Here is a 24,701-nt window from a genome sequence, read left to right as displayed (position 1 = left end):
CTGTAACTTTCCATCTGCACACACTCAACAGACAATGTTAGTTTTTAACACATCCTCTGTACCCCTTTCTTTGCCTAGTTCCCTGGTCACCGTGTCTGTCTGTGTACCTATTTGACAAAACTATGTCAGACTCCAGTTGTCAACAAACATCAAAATGGAGAGAGACTAATCATTGCATATGGTGAGGGGACCTCCAGTTGTGTGTGCTTGTAAAGAAGGATCACAGTCCCATGAGTCCCCTCCCAGCACTACCTTTCAATGCAAATGTCCCTGCAGAGGACGAATTCTGTCTGGCATTCTGCTCAGACACCTAAACTCAACGGCTGTCACTCAGACTCAGGAGATGGAGTGTTTTGAACTGACCAATCAGAGGCGCGGTCGGGGCAGGTGGGTGGGGAGAAGCGCCCCAACCCCCCGGAAGTTCCTGCTTGGGAAGCGCTGGGGACCGCATCTCCCGCCATTAAAGCCTCCTTGTGGTTCAGAGCCCTGTTCTGTCGAGTCGTGACCTGGAGAGACCGCAGTGTCCTAGGAAGGACTCGGGGGACCCGGGAGCCCTGGAAATGGTGAGTGTGCGGGCCTGGGGCGGAGGACGCGGGAGGAGGGGCTGGTGGGAAGCGGCGGGGCGGGCCCGGCCTCCCGCGGTCCCCTCCGGGCTCTGCCGCCACGAGTCCGCGGTGGCGCTCCTCGGCCCTCAGGCCTCTCCGGCCGCAGCGTGGTGGCCGGGCCGGTAGCTGGGCCCCGGGCGTCCTGTGGTCCCTGGGCGCGGCGACTTGGGCCGGAGCGTCTCTGGGCCGCTGTGCGCCCGCAGCCCCGCGTGTCCCAGACGGTGCGGGGCCCGCGGGAGGGCCCGCAGGAGGATCGGGCCTCGGTCTCCGGGGTCCGCGCCCGGAGGGGCTGCGGTCTGTGGGGTTCCGAGGGCCTCTTTTCTGCCGAGGGGGCACCCGTTTTCTTCTCAATTTTCCGTACGTTTGAGGAGCAGAGTCTCAAATCCCTGACCCTGTCCCGCGCGTGCAGGTCTTCCCAGGGCTGGGAACAAATGCTTGAATCTCCAGGGTCTCGCCGAATTCCCAAATGCCAACTTCCTGCCTCCGATTCACAGCATTATCATCAAGTATTTGTCCTTCTTGTTGGAATTGAAACAGATTGAACATTTTAATTGGTTATCGTTTTCTCACAGTCCGCGGATTCCTGTTTTAAAAAGATTTGTGTGTGTTGATGTTTTCCATGAGTGAAAAGCAGCCTCTCACCGCCTGGAACTACGTTGCATGAAATCCTCGTGCGTCTCCCCAGGATCTTTCTGGGCGCAGACATCCTGTGGGAAGTCCTCTGGGGCCAGGTTCCTCTTCAGAAAACACCCGGGATCTGTCCTGTCAGCACTGTCCCCATCTGCGTTAGTCACCTTTGGAAAGGTTTATTCACTTTATTTTAGTCTCAGTTTTTCAGTGAGTAAATATTTATTTAATCAACACGCAACACGATGTACAAGATTTCCAAAGAGGCACGAAAGAGGTGAATTTCAGGAAAAGTAAAATATTCCAGTTTTACATGGCCTGCACTCAATTCTTGTTTCACTCTTTTCCTCCCATGGTGGGTCGTAATATTCTGAAGTATGTTCTTTTATTTTGGGTGAGATAAAATGGATTTCCACAGCTTAGACTTGCAGACCTCCAGTGATCAGGTAGGGTTCATAGTTTATAAATATTTCCTGTTTTGGAAATAATGTGATATCTTGTTTTTCCAGAATGCAGTATATTTTTGTGGGGTTTCTCGTTGATTTAGCAAATTGCTATACCATTTTGTTCCCTCATTTCCACCTAAAGAGTGGTTTGAGTGTGTTCGCTGGATGGTTTAAACACTGGTTTTGTGTATTTAAAATATCAGTGTTGGTGAAAAAAACACTCCAGTGGGGGCAGAGGCCTGAGGGCAGTGAGTCTAAGCTAAGGCCCCCCTGGGCCTGCAGAGGGAAGGCCTTGAAGGCCCAGTTGTCCTTCCTGGGGAGCCTCCCCCTGCAGGTGTCCTACTGCTCACACCCCCATGGAAGGAGCCTTTATTCTGAGAGGAGCTGCAGAGCCCTGGAAAGCTGGAGGTGCATGTGCCCAGGGGGTGGGGAGTGACGCCCTTTCTGAGGTTGTCGCTGTGGTTGCCTTGGGCCTGTTTCTAGACACAGTTGGAGTTTTGCATGCACAGTGTGGGTGCACGCAGGGAGTAATTTGTTTACACTGAGAAAGTCTGTGAGAGTCAGGAGCTCTGTGTCCCGGATTAGGGCCCATTAATCCAGGGGTCCATTTGGGTCAGAACCTTAAACTGGATCCAGCTGAGTTTCCTCACTGTGAGAATGGAGCCTGAGAGAGGGAGCATGTGCACTGTTCCCTGGGGAGAGGAGGGTGTGTGGGGCTCCCAGAGCTCCTTCCTGTGGCTGCTCAGGTGCCCTCCCCTCCTTCTCCAGGGACTGACCCCCTCCAGGGCTCTGTCTCCACCAGGAGAGTCAGGAACATGGAACCTTCTGACTGTGGCTTTCCTTCTGTCCTGTGGGAAGCAGGCTGCTCATCTGAGCTGGTTCCAGTGTTTGTGTTTCTTCCCTTTGGATTCCTTTATCAATGGACTAGTGCAGCCCTTTGGCTCTCGTTTCCCTTAGCACTTGGGCCCTGAAACTGTAAGTTGATTGAGGAATTTGATGTGAGGAAAGCAAGAAAATTTTTTCCTTTTTTCGGTCGCTTTTATCTATGTGGGTGTCTCTAGAGAACACAGAAATTTAAAAGGCTAAAGCAATTGAAATTCTGTTTTAATCAATTTGAGAAAAACTTCTGGAAGCTTATGTAAATCTTTGAAAATCTAATACAGTTAAGGGCTTAAACTTAAACCCTGATTGCCTTATAATAGGCTGTTATTCTTGAAAATAGCCGAGTGTGAGCTATAGAGGAAGGACAAACTAGGATACCACAGGTCCTTTGAGTTACAGATTTGAAAATTTAATTTTGTATGGTTTACACTTTTCTCAAAGTTAGTCTTTAAAGGAATTAAATCTTAGAATGTCGTCCTATCTACAAGAGTTAAAATTAAAGGATGCAAATTTATTTAAAATAAATCTGTAAGGTAGTGTGGGGACCTGAAATTGGCCACCCCAAGATATGTCTCTTTGGCATCAGGATTATTTGAGGCTCATTGCTTTTGATAAACTGGGACAGGCAAGGAGGCTCTGAGGAATGGAACTTGCCCTTGGTTAGGACTCGTTTACATTTGTAAGGTAAATCTCTATCTGTAAAAGGTGCCTCCCTCTCTGTACCAGGAAGAAGAAAGGAGATGACCTTCTCTCTAGAAACTCTTAATCAATACCAAAGGCAAGGACTAAAATCTGCATTTTTGTACTAGTCTGGTAACCTCCTGTAACTGACTTCCCTCCCCCTCCCAACGTTGGCATTTCTTAAGGATTAAGCATCTTTCCTTAGGCTAGGAACTGATTGCTGCACTCACCTGTACCGCCCAGCTCCAGACAATAGGCTTGCCTCAGGCTACGCCCTCTGAGACAGCAGACCACTACCTGCTGTGTCCATCAAGCCCTGTGCCAACAGGGCAATCTTGTGACTATTGTGGGAGGGACATTTCAATCACATGTGAAACACCCTGTTTGGGGGTATATAACCACTGTGTGCACCCCACTTCTTCGGTGCCTTTTCTTCCGTCGAGAAGAAAGGCCGCAGGCCATGGTTCCTCATAAAGCTTTGTTTAATTTTCTCTTGCTATTCTGTCTCATGTGAATTTAATTCGTTCTCTGGCCAGACGAACCCACATTTGGGAAGAGGAAATGTCTTCCTCCCCTACAGTAACAAAGATACAACCTATCCTGGTCCTCTCCAGCCCTGTTACTCTGGTCACCCCAAATGCACAGTTTTGATCATTTTTGAGCCCCTGTTAGTGTTTCTTTATATAAATCAGTCAAGAATGCATATTTTTCTTACCCACTTTGTCCTTGTAGTGAGCAGTCAGACTCTACATTTTTGGTGACTGCTCACAGCTTAAGCCCCACCCATGCTCTTCCCCTTGTGCTCCCACCTGGACAAACTGAGGAGGAAGCCTGGGTGCTGTCTCTCTGGAGTAGGCAGGAGATTCCCACCACCCCAGCCCCTACCTGTGTGCAGAGCTCTTACCCCGGCCCCACTCCCAGGCCCAGTGAACCCCCAGGCCAGGCTCCATTCCTTGCTTTCGTGAGCCCTGTGAGAGCTGCTGGAGAGGCTGGCCCTGCCCTCCCCTCAGACCTCTATGATGTGAGTCCTAAGCCTTGTCCTGCCATCTGTGTGTGTGCGCCACCCTGGCCTGCGTCGCAACAAGGGAACCACCCCTCTGCAGGTGACCATTATAGTTGGCACCCTCAGCCTCATGTCCAGACATGACCCCAACCCTGGGTCTGTCTTCTCTTGCTCTGACTTGCTACCCTGCTCTGCTGCCTGGGGGCGGCATGCACTGTTGTCTCCTGCTTGCTGGGGACAATCTTGTGCCACAAGAACAGCTTTATTTCCTGCTCCCTAATGTGTGTCCCTTTTATTTCCTTTTTGTGTCTAATTGCCTTAACTGAGAATTCCAGTACAGCTTGACTCAGAGTGTTGGGAGGGGACATCCTTGTCTTCTTGATGTTACCAGACAGCATCTAGTTCTTTGAGTGTGGTCCACTATGATTAAACGAGAGTCCAGTAGATGTGGAGGTTGGTGTGGGCAGAGGGGAAGCATTCCTAGTGGGATTTTTGCTCTCATTCTTTAGTGAGCCTGTGTCCCTGGGCTTGACCTTCTGTGGTATTGTAAGGGAGATATTTGTTGTTTGTCCTCAGTTCCTAGTAAAAACCTCTTGATGCCCTTGGATTTTTTGAGTGAGAAGGGTGATAGAGTGTCTTTTGTTTTAATGAGACAACTCTTGGCCAGCTCCTAGGTGCCTTCAGATTGGGGATTGGACACCAGAAACACCAAGCCTTGATTAAATTCTTGGAACTTTCAGTCCCAGCTCCCAGCGTCTGTGGAGAGGAGCGGGGCTGGAGACTGAGTTAATCACCAACGACCGGTGATTTAATAAATAGTGCCCATGTAATGCAGCCTCCATCGGAACTCTTACAGACAGAATTCAGAGGCTTTCTGAGCTGGTGACCACATCAGGTGCTGGGGGAATGGAGTGTCCAGAGAGGATGTGGAATCTCTGTAGCCTCCTCCACCTCCCCTCCTCTCAGCCATGTTTACATTTCCAGGAGATGTTATGGACACCGGGGTAAAATGTGGCAGTTTTTGTTCCCTTAAACACAATGGAAATGGAAGCTTGTTCCCTTTTGTTTCTACTAATTTGTGTTTACTTAGCAGTGTAGAGATTATGTTATTTCATAATTATTAGTATCTCATTTGATTCCCTGTCCCCATCTTTCCTCCCATGATGCCAATGAAGGAACTTAGGCACGTGGTCTCACTCAAATTCACATACCTCATAACAGTAGAATCTCTTCGTTCCAAGGCATAATGGGTGCCCTTCTCCTGGGCAATATCAAAGTTTCAAACTCACAGAACACCACAAATTTTGTATAGTTAATGCAATTTAACAATATGGCATCAGTTTCCAAACAGGACTCACAGGGCAAAATGGTGTTCCACTTGTGTGACATTCTGGACAAGGGAAATGCATAGGAAGCAGAAAGAGATCTATTTCTAAGGATGAGAGGGTTCAGTACAATGGGCAGCATGAGCGTGTTCTCTGGCTTCAAGGAGTGTTCACCATCCTGATGGTGGTGTAACTGTACATTCAGGAAAACTCACCACTGCTCTTTGTATGTGAATATACTGAAAACAATTAATAGAAAACAACACAGATGTTCACGTGCTAGGAGAATGTGAAACTCTCCTGAACTTTGCTACGTGTGCAACACTTCCTTCCACCACCTTGGGTTCCTTCTTCGGAAGGAGTGGAAGGACTGGGAAGAAGGACATGGGCCACTATGGACTGTTGCTGGTACCCAGTCTGAATTAGAAAACTCCCTCTAGGGCTACACCTGCCCTTGTGTCATTCACATAACTGATGAGAAAGTGATGGGGCTCCCGGCCTCCATCTTTGAGTTGACAGCAGGTTTCCTGGGTCATATCCTAGGAATGCGGTGACCTGAAACGTAAAACTGCACCTGACACATCTCCACGTGGGATCTGCCTGGGCGCATCCTCATCGGACCCTTGGGCATCGACATCATGTATCCCAGAGCAGGTCTTGAGACCGTTTCCAGCTATTACGTTTCCCATTTGAAGCCCAATTGTTGTCTCCTTGCTGGGAAACATGTTTTGATGCAACATGTGTCCCACTCTGGAAGTTTTCTGTTGTGTTGACCTTAAAATTGAAAAAGTCAGTGGTTTTACCAGGGAAATGTGTTTACTTGGTACTAGCAGAGGAAATAGAATTCAGGACCTGCAAATTATGGTGAGCCATAGGCAGGGAGGGAGAAGAGAACAAAGGAGCTTGCTTTCATAGAGGACAGGAGGGAGCTGGGAGGGGCTGTTCCCAACAGAAGTCCCTTGAAGGAGGAGGAGAGATCAGGGTACTGACAGTGGCTGAGTGTGGTGGCTTCTCATTGGCTGGGCTGTTGCTGGGCAAGGAAAAATTCTTCGTCCCTCTTTCTGAGGTCTGTAAAGTAAGGGGTTTCCTGTTGGGGAATGGGAGGGACACTTCTTTGGGGTCTGCAATGTATGGCGAGTCCTAATGGGTGGGTGTTAACCCTTCAGGTCTCCTGACTCCATTTATTTATTTATTTGTTTTTTTTGAGGCAAATTAGCCGTGAGCTGACATCCACTCCAGTCTTCCTCTTTTTGCTGAGGAAGGCTGGCCCTGAGCTCACATCCATGCCCATTTTCCCCTAATTTATATGTGGGATGCGTGCCACAGCATGGCTTGCCAAGTGGTGCATAGGTCTGCAGCCAGGATCTGAACCGGTGAGCCCGGGGCCTCCAAAGTGGAGTGTGTGAACTTAACGGCTACACCACCAGGCTGGCCCCTTCCTGGCTCCATTGTAAATGAGATTTCGCATATTTTCACATTTGTAGTTCTACGTTGACTGTGAGGTGAGGCAGTGGCAGTACCCAGAGCCCATGTCCTGAGGCACAGCCCCCCGGAACACAAGACTCCCCACTGTCACATACACATCACCTCTGCACCAGCAAGCACAGTTTCACAATAGTCTTGATGACACCAATATTGTCAAAGATTTGTCTTGCTTTGTCCTAGCTCTGGGACTTCCTCAGTTGCCCGGCTGTACCTAAAGCACTCTCCCTGAGATCTCTGGCACATTCCACCCTGCGGTTTCAGTGGCTCATGTGCTGACCTCACTGGCTCACCTCAGAACCCCCCTCGAGAGTGAGTTTGGAGCCCACCCCCCAAGGCCAGTGGTTACTTTTTCTGCATCAGTACTCACCCTGCAGAGTTGGAGCCCTGAGGCCTGTTGGAAATGGTGATCTCAGCCAGACCCTCCACAGTCATGGGGTCCCCTCTCTTCATGTGGGTCCCAGAATGCATCTGCCACCATGCCAACGGAAGAGGTGGGAAATTGTGGGGATTTCTGCTTTTCCGAATTGCACAGGTGCAGGGGACATCCCCCCTTTGTCAGAGGCCACACCCACAGCTTCTTGAAGGGAAGAGGGAGAAAAGACCCATGGCACATACCAGCATTCTCTTGCAACAACTTCTAGTACTTTTCTCGGTCCCTCAGGTGATGTCTCTGTGGCTGGGTGACTTGGGGTCTGAGGCCCAGAGGTGTCCACTTCTCCATCTTGGAATGTTCCAGATTCCAGATCACAGAGACTGAAATGGAGGGCGTGGCAGCAGGGCAACGATCCACGGACCTTTGTTGTCTGCACTGAACTTCCAATGGGAAAGCAAAGTGAGGAAGGGACACACGGTGACAGTCGTGTTTCTGGAAGTAATCATAGCACGAGGGGCTGGGACACGGTGATCACTGCAGTCATCGTGGCCCTTGACTCTCCCTCTTCAGGGCCTGGGCTGTGGGTCTGTGGGCCATTATCACTGAGGATTGGTGACTTTGTGTGTCTCGTGTGGGTGTGTGCATGTGTGTGTCCAGTGAGGAAGCCTTTGTTGACTTTGTCTGTGTGTCTGCAGGGCTATGTCTTTGACATATGTTGCTGTTTTTTAGTCATATCCTTGCCTAATTGCCCTGGTGGCACCTTTCTCACCACAGTGGGTAGAACAGGTGAGAGCAGACATCTCTGTCTTCTCTCTGATCTGAGAGAGAAAGCCCGCAGTCCTTCACCATCTAGAATGACGTCAGCTGTGGGTTCTTCGCTGATGCATTATTTCAGGGTGAGGGAGTTGACTGAGGGAGGTTCTCCTAGTTTCCTGAGTGTTTTCCTTGAAGGGCTGTTGAACTTGGTCTCATGCTTGTTTGTATCTGTTGAGATGATCCTATAGTTTTTGACGTTGATTCCATTAATGGTTTCTTATGTTAATTCATTTTCAGAGGCAAAGCCATTTCTTTCCTGGGTTAAATTCCACATGGTCGTGGTTTTAGGTCCTTTGATATATTCCTGGAATCAGTGTATTAGTGCTTTTGGTAGGCTTTTTTCATCTATATTAAAAGAAGTATCTGTATACTGTAGTATAATGTAGTATTGTATAAACTTTTCTAAGGCTAAATATAGTGTGTATCTGTGTGTGTATGTGTGTATACATAGGGAGAATGTAGAATACAGTGTGTATGTATTTCCACAAATGGTATATTCAGTACATTATCTGTATATAGTATAGGTGGCATATAGTATATTGTTATACATAATCAGTATCTATTATATATAAGTAGAATATATTCCATATTAGTAACGTATATAATAATTTTTATCGTGCAAAGTATTGCAATATACTTTTTCAGAATACTATTACAGTCTTATCAGTCTGTAGCATAGTGGGTCTCATTACCACGTGTGTTGATAGACTTGTTCAAATAAGCCATCCTCATCCTTCCCTGGGAGCATGGAGGCACCTCATTGTCTTGAGGCTCCAAAGCCCACCTCCCACCCGCTGTTTGTTTTCTCTGCTTCTGGTTTCATCTGAGGTGTGAGTGTGTGTCTCAGAAACAGTAACTAATTTCCTAGCCGGAGGGTTGAGCTGAGGCTCTGTGGTTTGATGTTCAGTCCGTGCAGAGACACGTGTGACCTTTTGTATTTGAGGAACTATGGGAAAGATTATCACACAGTCTTTCTTCCAAAGGGTTGCCTCGAATAACGAGTTGATGTGGTTGTGACCAGGCAGTTCGACCATTGGCACTGAGCAAAAAGCCTGTAAAACTGTGAAGATGAGGCAGACTGTTGGCATCTTCTAGCCTGATTGCCTGGAGTTTGGCTGACCGTGCTGAGCACTGGGTCCCCTCTTTGATCAGGGACGGCCTGGTTAGGGACAGCAGCAGCAGCTCTGCAGTGTTCTCCATCACGTGTGCTGGTGGCACACCGCATTGACATGACCTAGCTGTGGGATGTATTAGACATGAACAAGAAAGCAAAGCACATTTCACCATGTAAGCCACTTGACTTTTGCACATCAAAAGGGAGAGAAAATACGTACTGTAATTCCTTCTTTTGCATAAATAAAGAAAAGACTTAGAAGAAATGAATTCCATTCTTGTGTACATGGGCATCGGGAAATGAGATACCAGTCCCAGAAGACATGCTGGATGTCAGCCTTCAGACACACTTTGAGATCTCAGGCTGAATTTTCGAATCTTGATACTCAAGAAACAATTCATCATAAACAGAGTGTATGAACCATTTTATGTTTAATACTCTTGAATAACAGAAATTGACTGTAAATTTTAAAGGTCTCATTGGCTTTATTGAGCATTTCGTGAGGTGAGCAGCATCCCATCCAGCAAGAGAGAAGAGCTCGAAATGGTCCAGAAAAGGGAAACCTTGTAAAGGCAGGAAAACAAAGTTGTAAACATAAAATCGGAATATTTTAGGCCAGGTTACCTCCTTTAAGGGATAGGAGGGTCCTCCTGGGAAAGTCTGAATGTTCGGTTAGGTGAGGGATTTGGCCCTGGTTGGGTGATGTGGGAGTAGCAAGATGACTCCATCGTGGGCTCGTGGTTTTCTTTTTTACAATTTCCCGTCGTTGATGAGACTCACAGCTTAACAGAGATGTGACCAAATTTAAGGCACTCGTGTCCCTCTCAGCTAGTGCTGTGACATTCTCTCAGGTTTTGCTCTTCCCTTGGGTCATAGCCAGAGGTCATGGTGTTTTTGCTTAGCCCCTGTGACCCGCAGGTTTACAGCCTTTACCCTCTGAAAGGCTGCAGGTCCACAATCTGTAAGACGGTAGCCCTCTTCTTTCTGAGGTTCCAGTGCAGGGAGAGCATCGCTTGGTGGTTAGCAGCTGCAAACATGCACTTGACCCGTCTGAGAGAACACAGTGTGCCGGGGAGTCCATGCTGATTCCAGTAGGCAGGGGAGCTCTGAACATCTGGGTCGCACTTTGGAGCCATGGTCCCCAAGACCCAACCATTCACAATCAGTAAGTCAAAGAAAGACCCCACGGAAGGAGTCACCTTCTAATAAAACTATTTGCTTGCTCAGTGATCCTGTGTCATTGATTTTCACCTTCCCCAGAAGTGTTCATTCAGGAGCAGCAGGTGGTGGTGGCCACAGCACAGACGCCTCCCTGCTCAGCTAAGAGAGAATCAAGGGCTGTCCTGGTGCCAAGGCCAACTGTGGCCAGAGAGTCTAAGGATCTTTGTTGGGCAGCTCTTGTCTTAGCAATGGGTTTGCAATGTCTTCAAGAGCTGAGGAGAGGTTTTCTGATCATATTCTCTTATACCTTTCCTCCTAACCAAGGAGGCATGGCCCTGTGAAAGGAAGTGACTCGGAAGTCCTGAGTGCCTCCTGGTAGGTCCTTGCGGACTCAGTGATGTAAATGCAGGGGCGTCAACCAGTGGGACGTCTTGCTTGTGAAAGTTAGGGGCACAGTTACATAATGTAAGAGACATTGCCCAGTTATGCACTGCCATCCAGCAGATTCTGACATGTGCTACAACTGATCTATACACTTCCAAAATGGTGGAAATGTACGTTTCATGATATCTGTATATTACCACAATTTAAAGTAAAAGTTTTAAGGCAACGGAGTGAAAACAAAACCCACAGAATGGAAGAAAACGTTGGAAACCATATGTCTCATAAGGAAGTGGTATGAAAAATATCTAAATACCTCTTGCAACTTAGTTTTAAAAAGTCAAATAACTCTATTTAAATGTGTCAAAGGATCTCAGTATGTTCTTTTTCAAAGTAGATGGACCCGTGGTCAAGAGCATATGAAAATATGCCGGACATTGTTAGTCATCAAGGAAATGCAAATGAGAACCCCAGTTAGATAAGGCTTCACAACCACTAGGATAGCCACAATCAAGAAGGAAAATAATAACAAGTTTTCTTGGGGATATATTTACAACTTTGAACTCTCATACATGGGTGGTAAGAATACAACATGGTGTAGTTAATGTGGGAAAAGGTCTGGGATTTCCTCAAATATACAACATAAAATTCCATATGATCCATCATTGCCAACTCTAGGTACCTACTTTGTGTGTGTGTGTGTGTGTGTGTGTGTGTGTGTGTGTGTATGTGTGTGTGGTAAGACTTAAGGTACTGACTTAGCAAATTTCAGGTATACAAATTATATGTGTATATCAAATCATCATGATTTTATCTTTAAATATAGACAATTTTATTAGTCAATTATATCTCAGTAAAGCTGGGGGCAGTGGAACAGTTTCTAGATGCATTGCATATTTACATGAGGATTTAGTGTGTTCCTTATGACAGTGACAGTAGGAATCAATTGCCTTAGGCATAGCGGTTAACATCTGTGAGGTCTCTAGGGACTTGCGTAAGAACTGATCTAAAATAAATTTCTCCCGGTGTAAAATGTACAGCTGAGACTTTAATGAACATGTGTCACGCCCTGTGGTTAGACTGTTACCAGACAAAGATGTGGTTCTCCCAACCGATGCACATAAAAAGCCAATTATTCCCGCATCAGCCTTTGGGGAAAGAAAACAGCTTATCCTCCGACAATCTGTAAGGAGACAGGAGGCACATGCTGTCAGATCTGCATTGTCGATTCAGGATTTGGGGAAAATTTCAGAGGTTGAGGGAACAAGGTGGCCTGTGGAAATGCTGCCGGGGCAGGTGTGCATTGGAGGCATTTAGCGTTTATGGTAGGTTTGAAACATGACGAGGTTTTAAGCAGTTAGGGCAAGGTGTGGATGGGTTTCAACAGCAGGTCTTCCTGCACGATGGACCCCTCACCTCTGATGAGAGTGTCACTTTCCAGTCCTGGTCGTGTCCCCCTCCTTTAGTTCCATGGGGAGGACAGTGGTGGGTTCTGATGTCGTTTCAGGTCAAGATTTCTTGTGGACGTGGGCTGACGTCATGCTTTGTAGTTTTCTGAAAACCAGCTCTTGATCACTGTGTTGATAAGAGATGGGTCATTTCATGCTGGTTCAAGTGGCCCGTAGTCACAAGACTGAAGAGTCCCTGTACCCAGGGTAGGGCTGTGGGATTCCAACTTCACACCAGAGCCAAGCGCTCTGGGATCCTTTATCTTAAGCACCAAATGAGTGGGGATGGGGAAGGCGTGGGTGGAGGGCTCCCCAGTAGCAAGATTCAAAGATTAAACTGGAGCCTGGCTCTTTGTGACAAATGGTGAAGTCCTATTTAAATGTCTCCAATTCTATACAAGGGGCATAATTCCATGATTGGCTTTGAAGCCTTATGGCAAGCCCTTGAGCCCTAAAGCCCATAAGACCGTCTTGTTTCAGTGTGTCCTTGCCTGGGCCACCCCAGTGTTTTAGACTTATTGCTCCCTTTGGAAACTCAGTCAGGAATTTTCTGTGCACACCTGTGCCCATGTGTTCATAAAGAGCCTGGTGAAAAGAGTAGAGGCAGCCCCAGGGCAGGAGAAAGTTGTGTGTAAATGCAGATGTGCCAGTGAGTCAGGTTCCAGCCAGCAGCCTAGGCGGGTTCCTTGGAGCCCTGTGGCTTCCCCTGCACTGTCACTCATCCATGAGAGGGTGGGGCCTTCCTGACTGTCCAATCAGGGGAGCCCCTGGGGCAGGTGGTTGGGGTGATGCAGTGTATCCACTTGGAGCTCCTTTCTTGTTCCTGTCGTGCTTGGGGTAGATTGTCTCGTGCCCTGAATGGTCCCTGGTGGCTCTGCCACCCTGTCTGTCCTCCTGTGAGCTGCACTGGCCATGGGAGCCATGAGAAGGACTCAGGGACACCGAGGAGACCCAGAAATGATGAGTGTGCTGCCCTGGGGTGAGGAGACGGGGAGGAGGGACTGGTTGGCACTGGCCACAGCAGTTGCCAGCTTGCCCGTGGACAATTCTGGAGTCTGGGGCCCCGAGCCACATGGGGGCTGAGCCGGCAGCCAGGATCCTGAGCATCCTGTCTGTCACTGCATGTGGTGACTTCGGCCCCAGAGTCGCTCTCTGCACACTTCTCCACCCACAGCCTCTGTCTCCACATTTTGTGCTTTGACTCCAGGGATGGCCATTAGGGACAGTTGTGACTCAGTCTCCAGGAGTCGTGTGGGAGGAGCCGCGGTCTGTGGGCTGTGCAGGGCCTCCTTTCTCCCCGCGGGGCATCCGTTTTCTCCTGCGTTTCCACATATTTGGGGAGCAGCCTCTCAAATCCCCTATCCTCTACCCCAGCCTGGCCCTACGCACCACTGGCAGGAAGTCCTTGACTTTTCCGGTCCCCTCCCCCCCCCCCCAGTTCCAAAAGCCCACTTCTTGTCTCTGGTTAACGGCCTGATTGGCGACTATTCATCCGCCCTGGGGTATTTCAAACTGACCCCATATTTTAACTGTGGATCATTTTTTCCTTGAGCCCTAGGTGGTTCTTTTTAAAAGATATGTTTCTTTGGATGTCTTACATTAGAATACGGCAGAAAATACCCGTATGAACTACATTGTATGAAATCCTTGTGCCTCTCGCCACAGGATGTTTCTGGGCACAGATGTCCTTTGGGAAGTCGTTTAGTTGGAGCTTCCACTTAAGAAGCTTTCCTGGGTGTTGTGTCCTTTTGGCATTGCTGCTGCCTTTGTTTGTGACTTGCAAAGATTGATTCCTTATTGATTTCTCCATTGTTCACTAATGGTACATATATTTAATCAATAGAGCTTGGAAGACAGTATGAGATAGTTACAAACGGGCAACAGAGAGGTGAATTTCAGAAAGAAATCAAATATTCCTGTTACATTCCATTCGTTATGAATATCTCTTTCACTTTTTCTTCCCCTGAACGCATGTAGTAAGTTTCCTGAGGGCTGTTCCTTCCTTTTGGGTGTTTTCAAATGAAATGTCAGGGCTCAGACTTGCAGACCACAAGTGGTCAAGTGTGGTTCCTTGCCATGGAAATAGTTCACTACCATCTTATTTTCTGAAAGGAATAGGTATTTTTGGTTTTTCCTTGAAGTAGTCCAAGTGCCTTATAATTTTCTGCCCTATTTTCCATGGAAAGGCTGGGCTTAAGTGATTTTGCTGGGTTCTTGAAACACTGGGTTTGTTTCGTTTAAAATAACGTGACGTTCCAAAGCACCTGGGGATGCTGAGGCCTGCAGTGAAATGGACAAGCTGAGGCCCCCTAGGGCCTGCAGAGGGAAGGCCTTGCAGGCCCAGTTGTCCTTCCTGGGGACCCTCCCCCTGCAGGTGTCTTACTGCTCACACCCCCATGGAAGGAGCCTTTATCCTGAGAGGAGCTGCAGAGCCCTGGAAAGCTGGGGGTGCACGTGCTCATGGCTTGGGGAGTGACGCCCTGTCTGAGGTTGTGGTTGTGATTCCTTAGGCCTAAACATTTTAGACATTGTTTGAGTTTTGCACCCACACTTAGGTGCACTGAGAGTATAATCTGTGCATTGTGAGAAAGGCTGTGAAGATCAGGTGTTCCGTCCTGTGGACAAAGGTTCATGAATTTGGAGTTCATGTGGGTCAGAAGCTTAAACTGCATGCGACTGAGACTTTCCTCACTTATGAGAGTGGGAGCCTGGGGGTGGCAGTGCCTCCATGCTCACAGGAGAGGGAGGGTGCGTGGGGCTCCCAGAGTGTATTCCTGTGGCTGCTCATGTGTCCCCACCCTCCTTCACCAGGGACTGACCCTCTCCAGGGGATCTGTCTCCACTGGGAGAGTTTACACCTCAAGTGTGGGAATAGGGTCCCTTTCTGAGTGTCGGTTTCCTTCTGAACTGCAGGCCAGCAGGCTGCTTCTATGAGGTGATTGGAATATTCCTGTTTCTGTCCTCAGATTCTTTTATCAGTTGAAGATTGCAATTCTCTGATTCTAGTTTCGATTTGCACTTGGGGTTTGAAAATGTACTTTCAGAGATATGATGTGAGCAAGGCAAGAAAATTCTGGAAACCAACATTTTTTCCATTTAAACAAGAGAACGTCAAGATGTGAGATGGGTGTATTGCAGTACTCAGGTGCATTTTCCATGTTTAGGTCAGTTTTGTGTGTCCTTGTCCCTAGAGAACTGTGACATTTAAAACGCTGTACTATTCCTGAGACAAATGAATTGCATTCATTTTCTTATTTATGTGAGTGTGTGAGAGGAAGATTGTCCCTGAGCTACTGTCTGTGCCCATCTTCCTCCGTTTTTTGTGGGATGCTGCCAGTTCATGGCTTGATGAGCAGTGGTCGCTCCACACCTGGGATCCAAACATCCGAACCCCAGGGCACTGAAGCAGAGCAAAGTGAACTTAAGCACTATGCCGCCAGGCCAGCCCTGAATGCTGTTTTAATAGGTCTAGGGAAAAGGCAGTTGAATTTCTGTTTTCATTGATCTGAGAAATCAGGTCGAAGCTTGTGTAAATCTTTGGAATTCCTAGTTTACTCAGGGCTTAATTGCAAACCCCTGAGGTATTATAATATGCTACTCTTTCCTAAAAATGTTCCCTGGGTAAATATAGTGGAGGCAGAAACCAAAAGCCCCTTGTCTTTGTTGTTAGAAAGAGATTGGTAAATTTTTTATGTTTTACAGTTTTATGTCCATTAGTGTTTAAAGGATTGACTGTTGGAATGGTTTCCTATGTAGAAATGTTAAAACTGAAAGTTATTTAAAAATGGTGGTCAAACATAGGAAAATATGGCATATATAAATCTCTCCTTATTTTATTTTGTGTTTTTGAGGAAGATGCGCCCTGAGCTAAGATCTGTGCTCATCTTCCTCTATTTTATATGTGGGACGCCTGCCTCAGCCTGGCGTGGTAAGAGGTGCGAAGGTTCACGACCAGGATCCAAACTGGTGAAGCCCAGGCCTCTGAAGCAGAGCACATGCCCTTAACCACTGTAGCACTGGGCCAGCCCGTGTCTCCGCTTATTTTAAGTAAATAGTACGTGGGAAGGTTTAAAAAGTTCGTAAGAGGAAACTGACTGAAGGAGACTCCCTGCCTGCAGTCCTGCCCCACTCCTCTGCTCTGACTATAGCCTCCCTACATGACCAGTTTTGCTCACTGCTTCACCATCCTGTTAGTGTTTCTTTCTTTTTTTTTTTTTATTAAGGTTATAAAAGTTAACCTCCTTGTGAAATTACAGTTGTACATTATTATTAGTCATGTTGTAGGTACACCACTTCACGCCTAGTGCCCTCCCCCCACGCCCCTTTCCCCTGGCAACCACCGATCAGTTCTCTTTGTCTATATGTTAACTACCACCTATGAGTGGAGTCATACAGAGTTCATCTTTCTCTGTCTGGCTTATTTGACTCAACACAATACTCTCAAGGTCTATCCATGTTGTTGTGAATGGGACAACTTTGTCCTTTTTTTGGCTGAGTAGTATTCCATTGTATATATATATACCACAACTTCTTTATCCATCATCAGTTGCTGGGCACTTAGGTTGGTTCCATGACTTGGCTATTGTGAATAATGCTGCAGTGCAGATAGGCGTGCGTAGAGCTTCTGAAATTGCTGATTTCGGGTTCTTAGGATATATACCCGGTAGTGGGATGGCTGGGTCTTAAGGTATTTCTATTCTTAACTCTTTGAGGAATCTCCATACTGTTTTCCATAGTGGCTGCACCAGTTTGCATCCCCACCAATAGTGTATGAGGGTTCCCTTTTCTCCACAGCCTCTCCAACATTTGTCACTCTTGGTTTTGGATATTTTTGCCATTCTAACAGGTGTAAGGTGATATCTTAGTGTAGTTTTGATTTGCATTTCCCTGATGATTAGCGATGATGAGCACCTTTTCATGTGTCTATTGGCCATCTGTATATCTTCTTTGGAGAAATGTCTGTTCATGTCCCCTGCCCATTTTGTAATTGGGTTATTTAATTTTTTATTGTTGAGTTGTGTTAGTTCTTTGTGTATTATGGAGAACTTGTGAATATTTTTTCCCACTTAGTGGGCTGTTTTTTTTGTTTGTTTCAATCCTGTTTTCCCTTGCCTTGAAGAAGCTCTTTAGCCTGATGAAGTCCCATTTGTTTATTCTTTCTATTGTTTCCCTCATGTGAGGGGTTATGGTGTCCGAAAAATTTCTTTTGAAGCTGATGTCAAAGAGTGTGCTGCCGATATTCTCTTCCAGCAGACTTATTGTTTCAGGCCTAATCTTTAGGTCTTTGATCCATTTTGAGTTTATTTTAGTCAATGGTGAAAAAGAATGGTTGGTTTTCATTCTTTTACATGTGGCTGTCCAGTTTTCCCAGCACCATTTGTTGGAGAGACTTTCTTTTCTCCATTGTAGGCCCTCAGCTCCTTTGTCAAAGATTTGCTGTCCATAGATGTGTGGTTTTATTTCTGGGCTTTCAATTCTGTTCCAATGCTCTGTGGACCTGTTTTTGTACCAGTACCATGCTGTTTTGATTACTGTGGCTTTGTGGTATGTTTTGAAGTCAGGGATTGTGATGCCTCCAGCTTTGTTCTTATTTCTGAGGATTGCTTTAGCAATTCAGGGTCTTTCGTTGCCCCATATGAAGTTTAGGATTCTTTGTTCAATTTCTGTAAAGAATGACATTGGAATTCTGATTGGGATAGCATTGAATCTGTAGATTGCTTTAGGTAGTATGGACATTTTAACTATGTTTATTCTTCCAATCCATGTACATGGAATGTCTTTCCATCTCTTTATGTCGTCGACGATTTCTTTCAAGAAGGTCTTGTAGTTTTCATTGTATAGATCTTTCACTTCCTTGATTAAATTTATCCCAAGGTATTTTATTCTTTTTGTCACGATCGTGAATGGGATTGAGTTCTTGAGATCTTTTTCTGTTAGTTCATTGTTAGCATATAGAAATGCTACTGATTTATGTATGTTGATTTTATACCCTGCAACTTTGCTGTAGTTGTTGATTGTTTCTAGTAGTTTTTATATGGATTCTTTGGGGTTTTCTATATATAAGATCATGTCGTCTGCAAACAGCGAGAGTTTTACTTCTTCGTTGCCTGTTTGGATTCCTTTTATTTCTTTTTCCTGCTGAATTGCTCTGGCCAACACCTCCAGTACTATGTTGAATAAGAGTGGTGAAAGTGGGCACCCTTGTCTTGTTCCTGTTCTGAGAGGGATGGATTTCAGTTTTTGTCCATTGAGTATGATGTTGGCTGTGGGTTTGTCATATATGGTCTTTATTATGTTGAGGTACTTTCCTTCTATACCCATTTTATTGAGGGTTTTTATCATAAATGGATGTTGGATCTTGTTGAATGCTTTCTCTGCATCTATTGAGATGATCATGTGGTTTTTGTGTCTCATATTGTTAATGTAGTGTATCACGTTGATTGACTTGCGGATGTTGAAGCATCCCTGTGTCCCTGGTATAAATCCAACTTGGTCATGGTGTATAATCTTTTTGATATATTGCTGTGTTCGGTTTGCCAAAATTTTGTTGAGGATTTTTGCATCTATATTCATCAGTGATATCGGCCTGTAGTTTTCCTTCTTTGTGTTGTCCTTGTCAGGTTTGGGGATAAGGGTGATGTTGGCTTCATAGAATGTATTAGGGAGTGCTCCATCTTCCTCTATTTTCTGGAACAGTTTGAGAAGGATAGGTATTAAATCTTCTTTGAATGTTTGGTAGAATTCTCCAGAGAAGCTGTCTGGTCCTGGACTCTTATTTTTGGGGAGGTTTTTGATTACTGTTTCTATTTCTTTACTTGTGATTGGTCTATTCAGATTCTCTATTTCTTCCTGATTCAGTTTGAGTAGGTTGTATGAGTCTAGGAATTCATCCATTCCTTCTAGGTTGTTCAATTTGTTGGCATATAGTTTTTCATAGTATTCTCTTATGATCCTTTGTATTTCTTTGGTATCTGTTGTGATTTCTCCTCTCTCGTTACTAATTTTATTTATTTGAGATTTCTCTCTCTTTTTTTAAGTGAGTTTGGGTAAGGGTTTGTCGATTTTGTTAATTTTTTCGAAGAACCAACTCTTTGTTTCATTGATTCTTTCTACTGTCTTTTTTGTTTCAATATCATTTATTTCTGCTCTAATTTTTATTATTTCCCTCCTTCTACTGACTTTGGGATTTGTTTGTTCATCTTCTTCTAATGCCATTAGGTGTCGTTTGAGGTTGTTTATGTAAGATTTTTCTTGCTTATTGAGGTGAGCCTTATTGCAATGAATTTTCCTCTTAGGACTACCTTTGCTGCGTTCCAAATAATTTGGTACAGTGTGTTTTCATTTTCATTTGTCTTCTGACAATATTTGATTTCTTCTTTAATTTCTTCAATAATCCATTGTTTGTTCAGTAGCACGTTGTTTAGTCTCCACATTTTTTGCCCTTTCCCAGCTTTATTCTTGTAGTTGATTTCTAGTTTCATAGCATTGTGATCAGAAAAGATGCTTGATATTATTTCAACCCTCTTGAACTTATTGATGCTTGCTTTGTTAGCCAAGATATGGTCTATCCTTGAGAATGTTCCATGCGTGCTTGAGAAGAATGTGTAACCTGCTGTTTTTGGATGAAGTGTCCTATATATATCTATTAGGTCCCTCTGATCTAATTTTTCATTTAATTCTATAATTTCCTTGTTGATTTTCTGTCTGGATGTTCTGTCCATTGGTGTTAATGGGATGTTGAGATCCCCTACTATTATTGTATTGCTGTTGATGGCTACTTTTAGTTTTGTTAAGAGTTTCTTCATGAATTTTGGTGCTCCTGTGTTAGGTGCGTATATATTTATGACTGTTATGTCATCTTGGTGAAGCATCCCTTTTATCATTGTATACTGCCCCTCTTTGTCTTTCGTTACCTGTTTTGCTTTGAAGTCTACTTTGTCTGATATAAGTATGGCAACACCTGCTTTCTTTTGTTCATTATTGGCTTGGAGTATTGTCTTCCACCCCTTCACTCTGAGTCTGTGTTTGTCTTTGGGGCTGAGGTGTGTTTCCTGGAGGCAGCATATTGTTGGATCTTGTTCTTTGATCCATCCTGCCACTCTGTGACTTTTGATTGGAGAATTCAATCCATTCACGTTTAGTGTGATTATTGAAACTTGGGGGCCTACTATTGCAATTTTATCACTTGCTTTACAGGTCTTTTGCATTTTGTCCTGATGGAGAGCTGTTACTTTGTGTTATTGTCCTTCTGCTTGTCTCCTTTGTTCTACATTTTGTAACCCCTTTCCTTATTTCGATTTTTCAGGAATGAGTTTCTTCCCTGAGCAATTCTTGAAGAGGAGGTTTTGTGGTGATGAACTCCCTTAACTTTTGTTCATCTTGGAAAGTTTTTATTTCTCCATCGTATTTGAAGGATATTTTTGCTGGGTAGAGAATTCTTGGCTGCAAGTTTCTATCCTTCAGAGTTTTGAATATTTCATTCCAATCTCTTCTAGCCTGTAACGTCTCTCCTGAGAAATCTGCTGATAGCCTTATGGGGTTTCCTTTGTAAGTTATTTTCTTCTGCCTGGCTGCCCTTAGTATTTTCTCTTTGTCGTTGACTTTTGCTAGTTTCACTACTATATGTCTTGGGGTTGGTCTTCGTGCGTTAATAAAGTTTGGAGATCTATTGGCTTCTGTGACATGAAGTTCCATCTCTCTTCTCAAGTTTGGAAAGTTCTCAGCTATTATTTCTTTGAACAGGCCTTCTGCCCCCTTCTCCTTCTCTTCTCCCTCTGGTATACCTATAATCCTTATGTTGCATCTCCTCATTGAGTCGGATAATTCTGAGAGAGTTTCTTCATTTCTTTAGTCTTAATTCTCTCTCCTCCTCTGCCTGCAGCATTTCTATATTCCTATCCTCCAAATTGCTAGTTCTGTCCTCCATATTATCGACCCTACTCTTCAGAGAGTCCAGATTTTTCTTAATCTCCTCCATTGTGTTCTTCATCTCCAGTATTTCTAATTGGTTCTTCCTTATGGTGCCAAGCTCTTTTGTGACATAGCTCCTGAACTCATTGAGTTGTCTATCTGAATTCTCTTTTAGGTCATTGAGTTTTTTCATAATGGAAGTTTTGAGATCATTGTCATTTAGGTTGTAGATTTCATTGTCTTTGAGATTGTTTTCTGGATGCTTATGATTTTCCTTCTGTTCTGGAGATTTAATATATTTTTTCATACTGCTTGATGGCGTGGGTTTGTGCCTCCGCATAGAGATAGAGTTTAGTCGCTGCTTCCACTTGTTGCGACTGGTGTGTGTGTGGGGGCAGCTGTTTAGACTGCCCCAACCAGGAACCCTGTCAGCTGTTACTGACTGGGTCAGGACCCCTCCTCATAGTCACAGTGGTCCTGTGGGGTCCCTTGTCGGTTGTGGGGGCAATCGCAAGGGGGCCTCAGGCTGCTGGTGCCTACTGCTGCAGCCCACCTAGACGTGCTCCCTCATTGTGGTCTGCAGCAGTGTTGTGGGCTTTCCCATCAGCCAGGAGCAGGATCACCTATAATCTCCGATTTGTCCCTAACAGAGCCCACCAGATCACACTTGTCCACGTAAGTCCCAGCAGAGCTATGGGTATCTTCTGCAGTCTGTCATTAGCTCACTTAGCTGTGCTGCTTTTGCCCCAGGGCCTTCCTGCCTGCGATTGCCAGTTGGGACCTTTCCACTAATGCTGTGCAGAGGCTTTCACTGAGGCTGCTGTAAGAACCTGGAGTTCCCGCCTGGGCTACGTAGTTGTTTCACCAGAGCTGTACTCTGCCCCACTTTACTCTCATGGGATCTCTGGGAGCCCCTTGCCTCGTCTGGGACATGGCCAGAGTCCGTAGGCCTGGCGGTGGCTTGTAATCTGCTGCCTTGTGGGGAATTCTGCTCTAGGGAGCTTCCTGGTGTTCTGAATGCTGTACGGGGCCGCCCTGCCTATGGCGAACAGAGGCCCTCCCTGCTGGGGGGGGTGTGGGACCCTGGAGCAAACCCCTGGGGCGCCGAGCCAGCTGTTGGAGCTTCACCCAGTCCCCAGGCACATCCATGGGAAGTCCGGGCACCCCCTGTACTGACCCGTGCGCAGGAGACCGTGAGCCCAGCAGCATCTTGTGGCCTGGAGCCGCCCCGGGGGATCCGCCCACCAGGAGCTTTCCTTTTTCTTGGATTCTGGGCATAGCCTCCCTGTCCATGGCGAGCAGAGGCTTTCCCTGCCGGGGAGATGCGGAACCCCGGAGCCTTCCCCACACCGCAGAGCCAGTTGCTGGAGCTCAAAACGTGTCCCCAAGCACTTCTACGGGAAGTCAGGGTGCCCCCTGTACCGAGCCGTGCGCCAGAGACCGTGAGCTCGGTGGCAGTTTGCGGTCTGGTGCTGTGCCGGGCCCGCCAGAGGCTTCTCTTTGTTCTGGCTTCTGGGTGGGGCCTCCCTGCTAATGCTATGGTGGAGTCTGTTGGAAGGGAGCCTCCTGCAGGAACTAGGCTGTCCAGGGGTTGGGGGTTGGGGGTCGGAGAGCTTTCACCTATTTCCACCTCCTCCTGGGGGGAAAGTCTGTCCGCATTCCGATGTGTAGTAGCACGAGACTTTTAGGCATCTTGAGATGCTATCTGGATATCCTTTGTTAACAGGTGAATGTCCAATTAGTTGTAGATTCGACGGGGGAGAGAAAAGAAGACCTCTCACTCTGCCATCTTGGTCCTGCCCCCTGTTAGTGTTTCTTTATATAAAAACAACCAGGCGCGAGTGCCTATTTGTGTCCCCCAAGTTTGTTCTTGTAATGAATGGGAGGGTTTGCTGCTGATGATGTTTGATGACTGAACACTTAAGCCTTGCCCTCTGTTTTCCCCTGGGCCTTCTTACCTGGACAGGTTGATGAGAAAGCCTGGAGGCTCCTGCACTGTGGGCTGCTGCTTGCTGGGCAGCCCCTCCTGGGTGCGGGGCTGCCCTGTGTTGCACTGTTGACCCCACCAAGCCTGGGTTGTAACTGCAGAGAACTCCAAGTTGTCAGTTTTGGAAATTCCTGTCCTCTGAGAGCAGGAGTCTGGGAATCTGGCCCTCCTTAATGTGATCTTCTGTCAGTGTCTTGGGTGAGACCTGTGTGTGTGTTGAGAGTGAAGGTGAGAGTGAGGCTGGAGTTGCCTTGACATTAGGGGGAGTGTGCAGTTATGAGGATGATTGTACCCTGTCACTGAGCTGAGCCCATCCGATGGTCACTCCTTCAAGAGCAATTATTTCAGAGAGAAAGAAGGGCCAGGAAAGTGCAGCCAGTGGGAAGCAAGATTGCAGAGGGCTCCCCTGGGCCCCTAAGTCACTCTGCTGCACTTAGGGGCAGAGATTGCAACAAAGACCCTGACTCTCTGGGTTATAGTGGACAACACCCCTGTCTGACTTTGTCAGAGCAAACGGATTGGTTCAAAGCAACTTAAGCCCAGGCACTTGAACTCTATAAAGCAACCAGTTGTCTTGCCCCTTTGTGGGAAGAGAACTCTGGAAACCTCTTGACTCAGAGATCCCCAAAATAGAAGTCAGAGTCACACTTGTGTGTACACTAATAGGTCTGCAACACCAGGACACTCGTCAACCACCTTGCGGTTCTGCCACTCCTGATAGTGACCATGGCACTTCTCAGAGGATCCAGTGCTGTGCTGCCCAACAAGGCATTCAATGGAAGTTTCCCCTCCCCTGTGGGTCTCAGGCTCCTAGAGCACAGACTGGCTTCCTGAGATCAGTTGAAGTCATGGCACAACTAGAAGGACCTGTGACTAGAATATACAACCATGTATTGGGGGCTTTTGGGAGAAGAAGAAAAACAGATTGGCAACAGATGTTAGCTCAGGGCCCATCTTGAAAAAAGAATAACTTGAAGTCAGTTGAATGGGAGATGTCATGTTTCAGTAAAAAAGGAGTGAATTGTAATGAGTCTGTCTTTATCATTTTTTTAAAAGAGCAACGGTTTTAAGTTTACAGAAAAATTGATTAGAATTGACAGTTTCCACATAACCCTTCTCTCGGCATCCGCACCGTTTGCACTTTTTCACATCGGGTATCACTGTGGTACGTTTCTTAGAATTTCCAAGCCCATATGGACGCATTACAGTTCACAGTGCACATTAGCACTGACTCTGTGTGTTACACACTGTGTGGGTTTTGGCAAATGTGTAATGACGTGTCCCCATCATTTCTGTGTCATAGAGTGTAGTTTCACTTCCCTGAAACTCCCCTGTTCTCCACCCATGGACTCATGCCTCCCTCCAGCCCCCCAAATCCTTCACACGTAGAGATCTTTGTAGTGCCTCATACTTTTGTCTTCTTGAGAATGTGATACACTTGGAATCATACACTACAT

At 46.2% G+C, this 24,701-nt stretch overlaps 1 protein-coding gene across 3 annotated transcripts in view; it reads left to right on the top strand.

Moving 5' to 3' along the window:
* The first annotated feature begins 448 nt into the window (after window positions 1-448).
* Window positions 449-24,701, top strand: part of LOC124252038 (zinc finger protein 14-like) — a 30,101-nt gene continuing 5,848 nt past the window's right edge. For 2 of the 3 annotated variants that reach the window (XM_046685136.1, XM_046685135.1), the window contains exon 1: window positions 449-563. In XM_046685136.1, coding sequence (XP_046541092.1) covers window positions 561-563 — 3 coding nt within the window. In that variant the 5' untranslated portion in view covers window positions 449-560. Of the gene's footprint in view, window positions 564-16,255; window positions 16,283-24,701 lie in introns of those variants that run through there. The other variant, XM_046685137.1, reaches the window with a different exon arrangement.

The sequence above is a fragment of the Equus quagga genome, chromosome 14 (genome assembly GCF_021613505.1).
Source record: "Equus quagga isolate Etosha38 chromosome 14, UCLA_HA_Equagga_1.0, whole genome shotgun sequence".
Lineage (NCBI taxonomy): Eukaryota > Metazoa > Chordata > Mammalia > Perissodactyla > Equidae > Equus > Equus quagga.
Note: the sequence above shows the minus strand (reverse complement) of the source record. Positions and strands in the feature narration are given on the sequence as shown.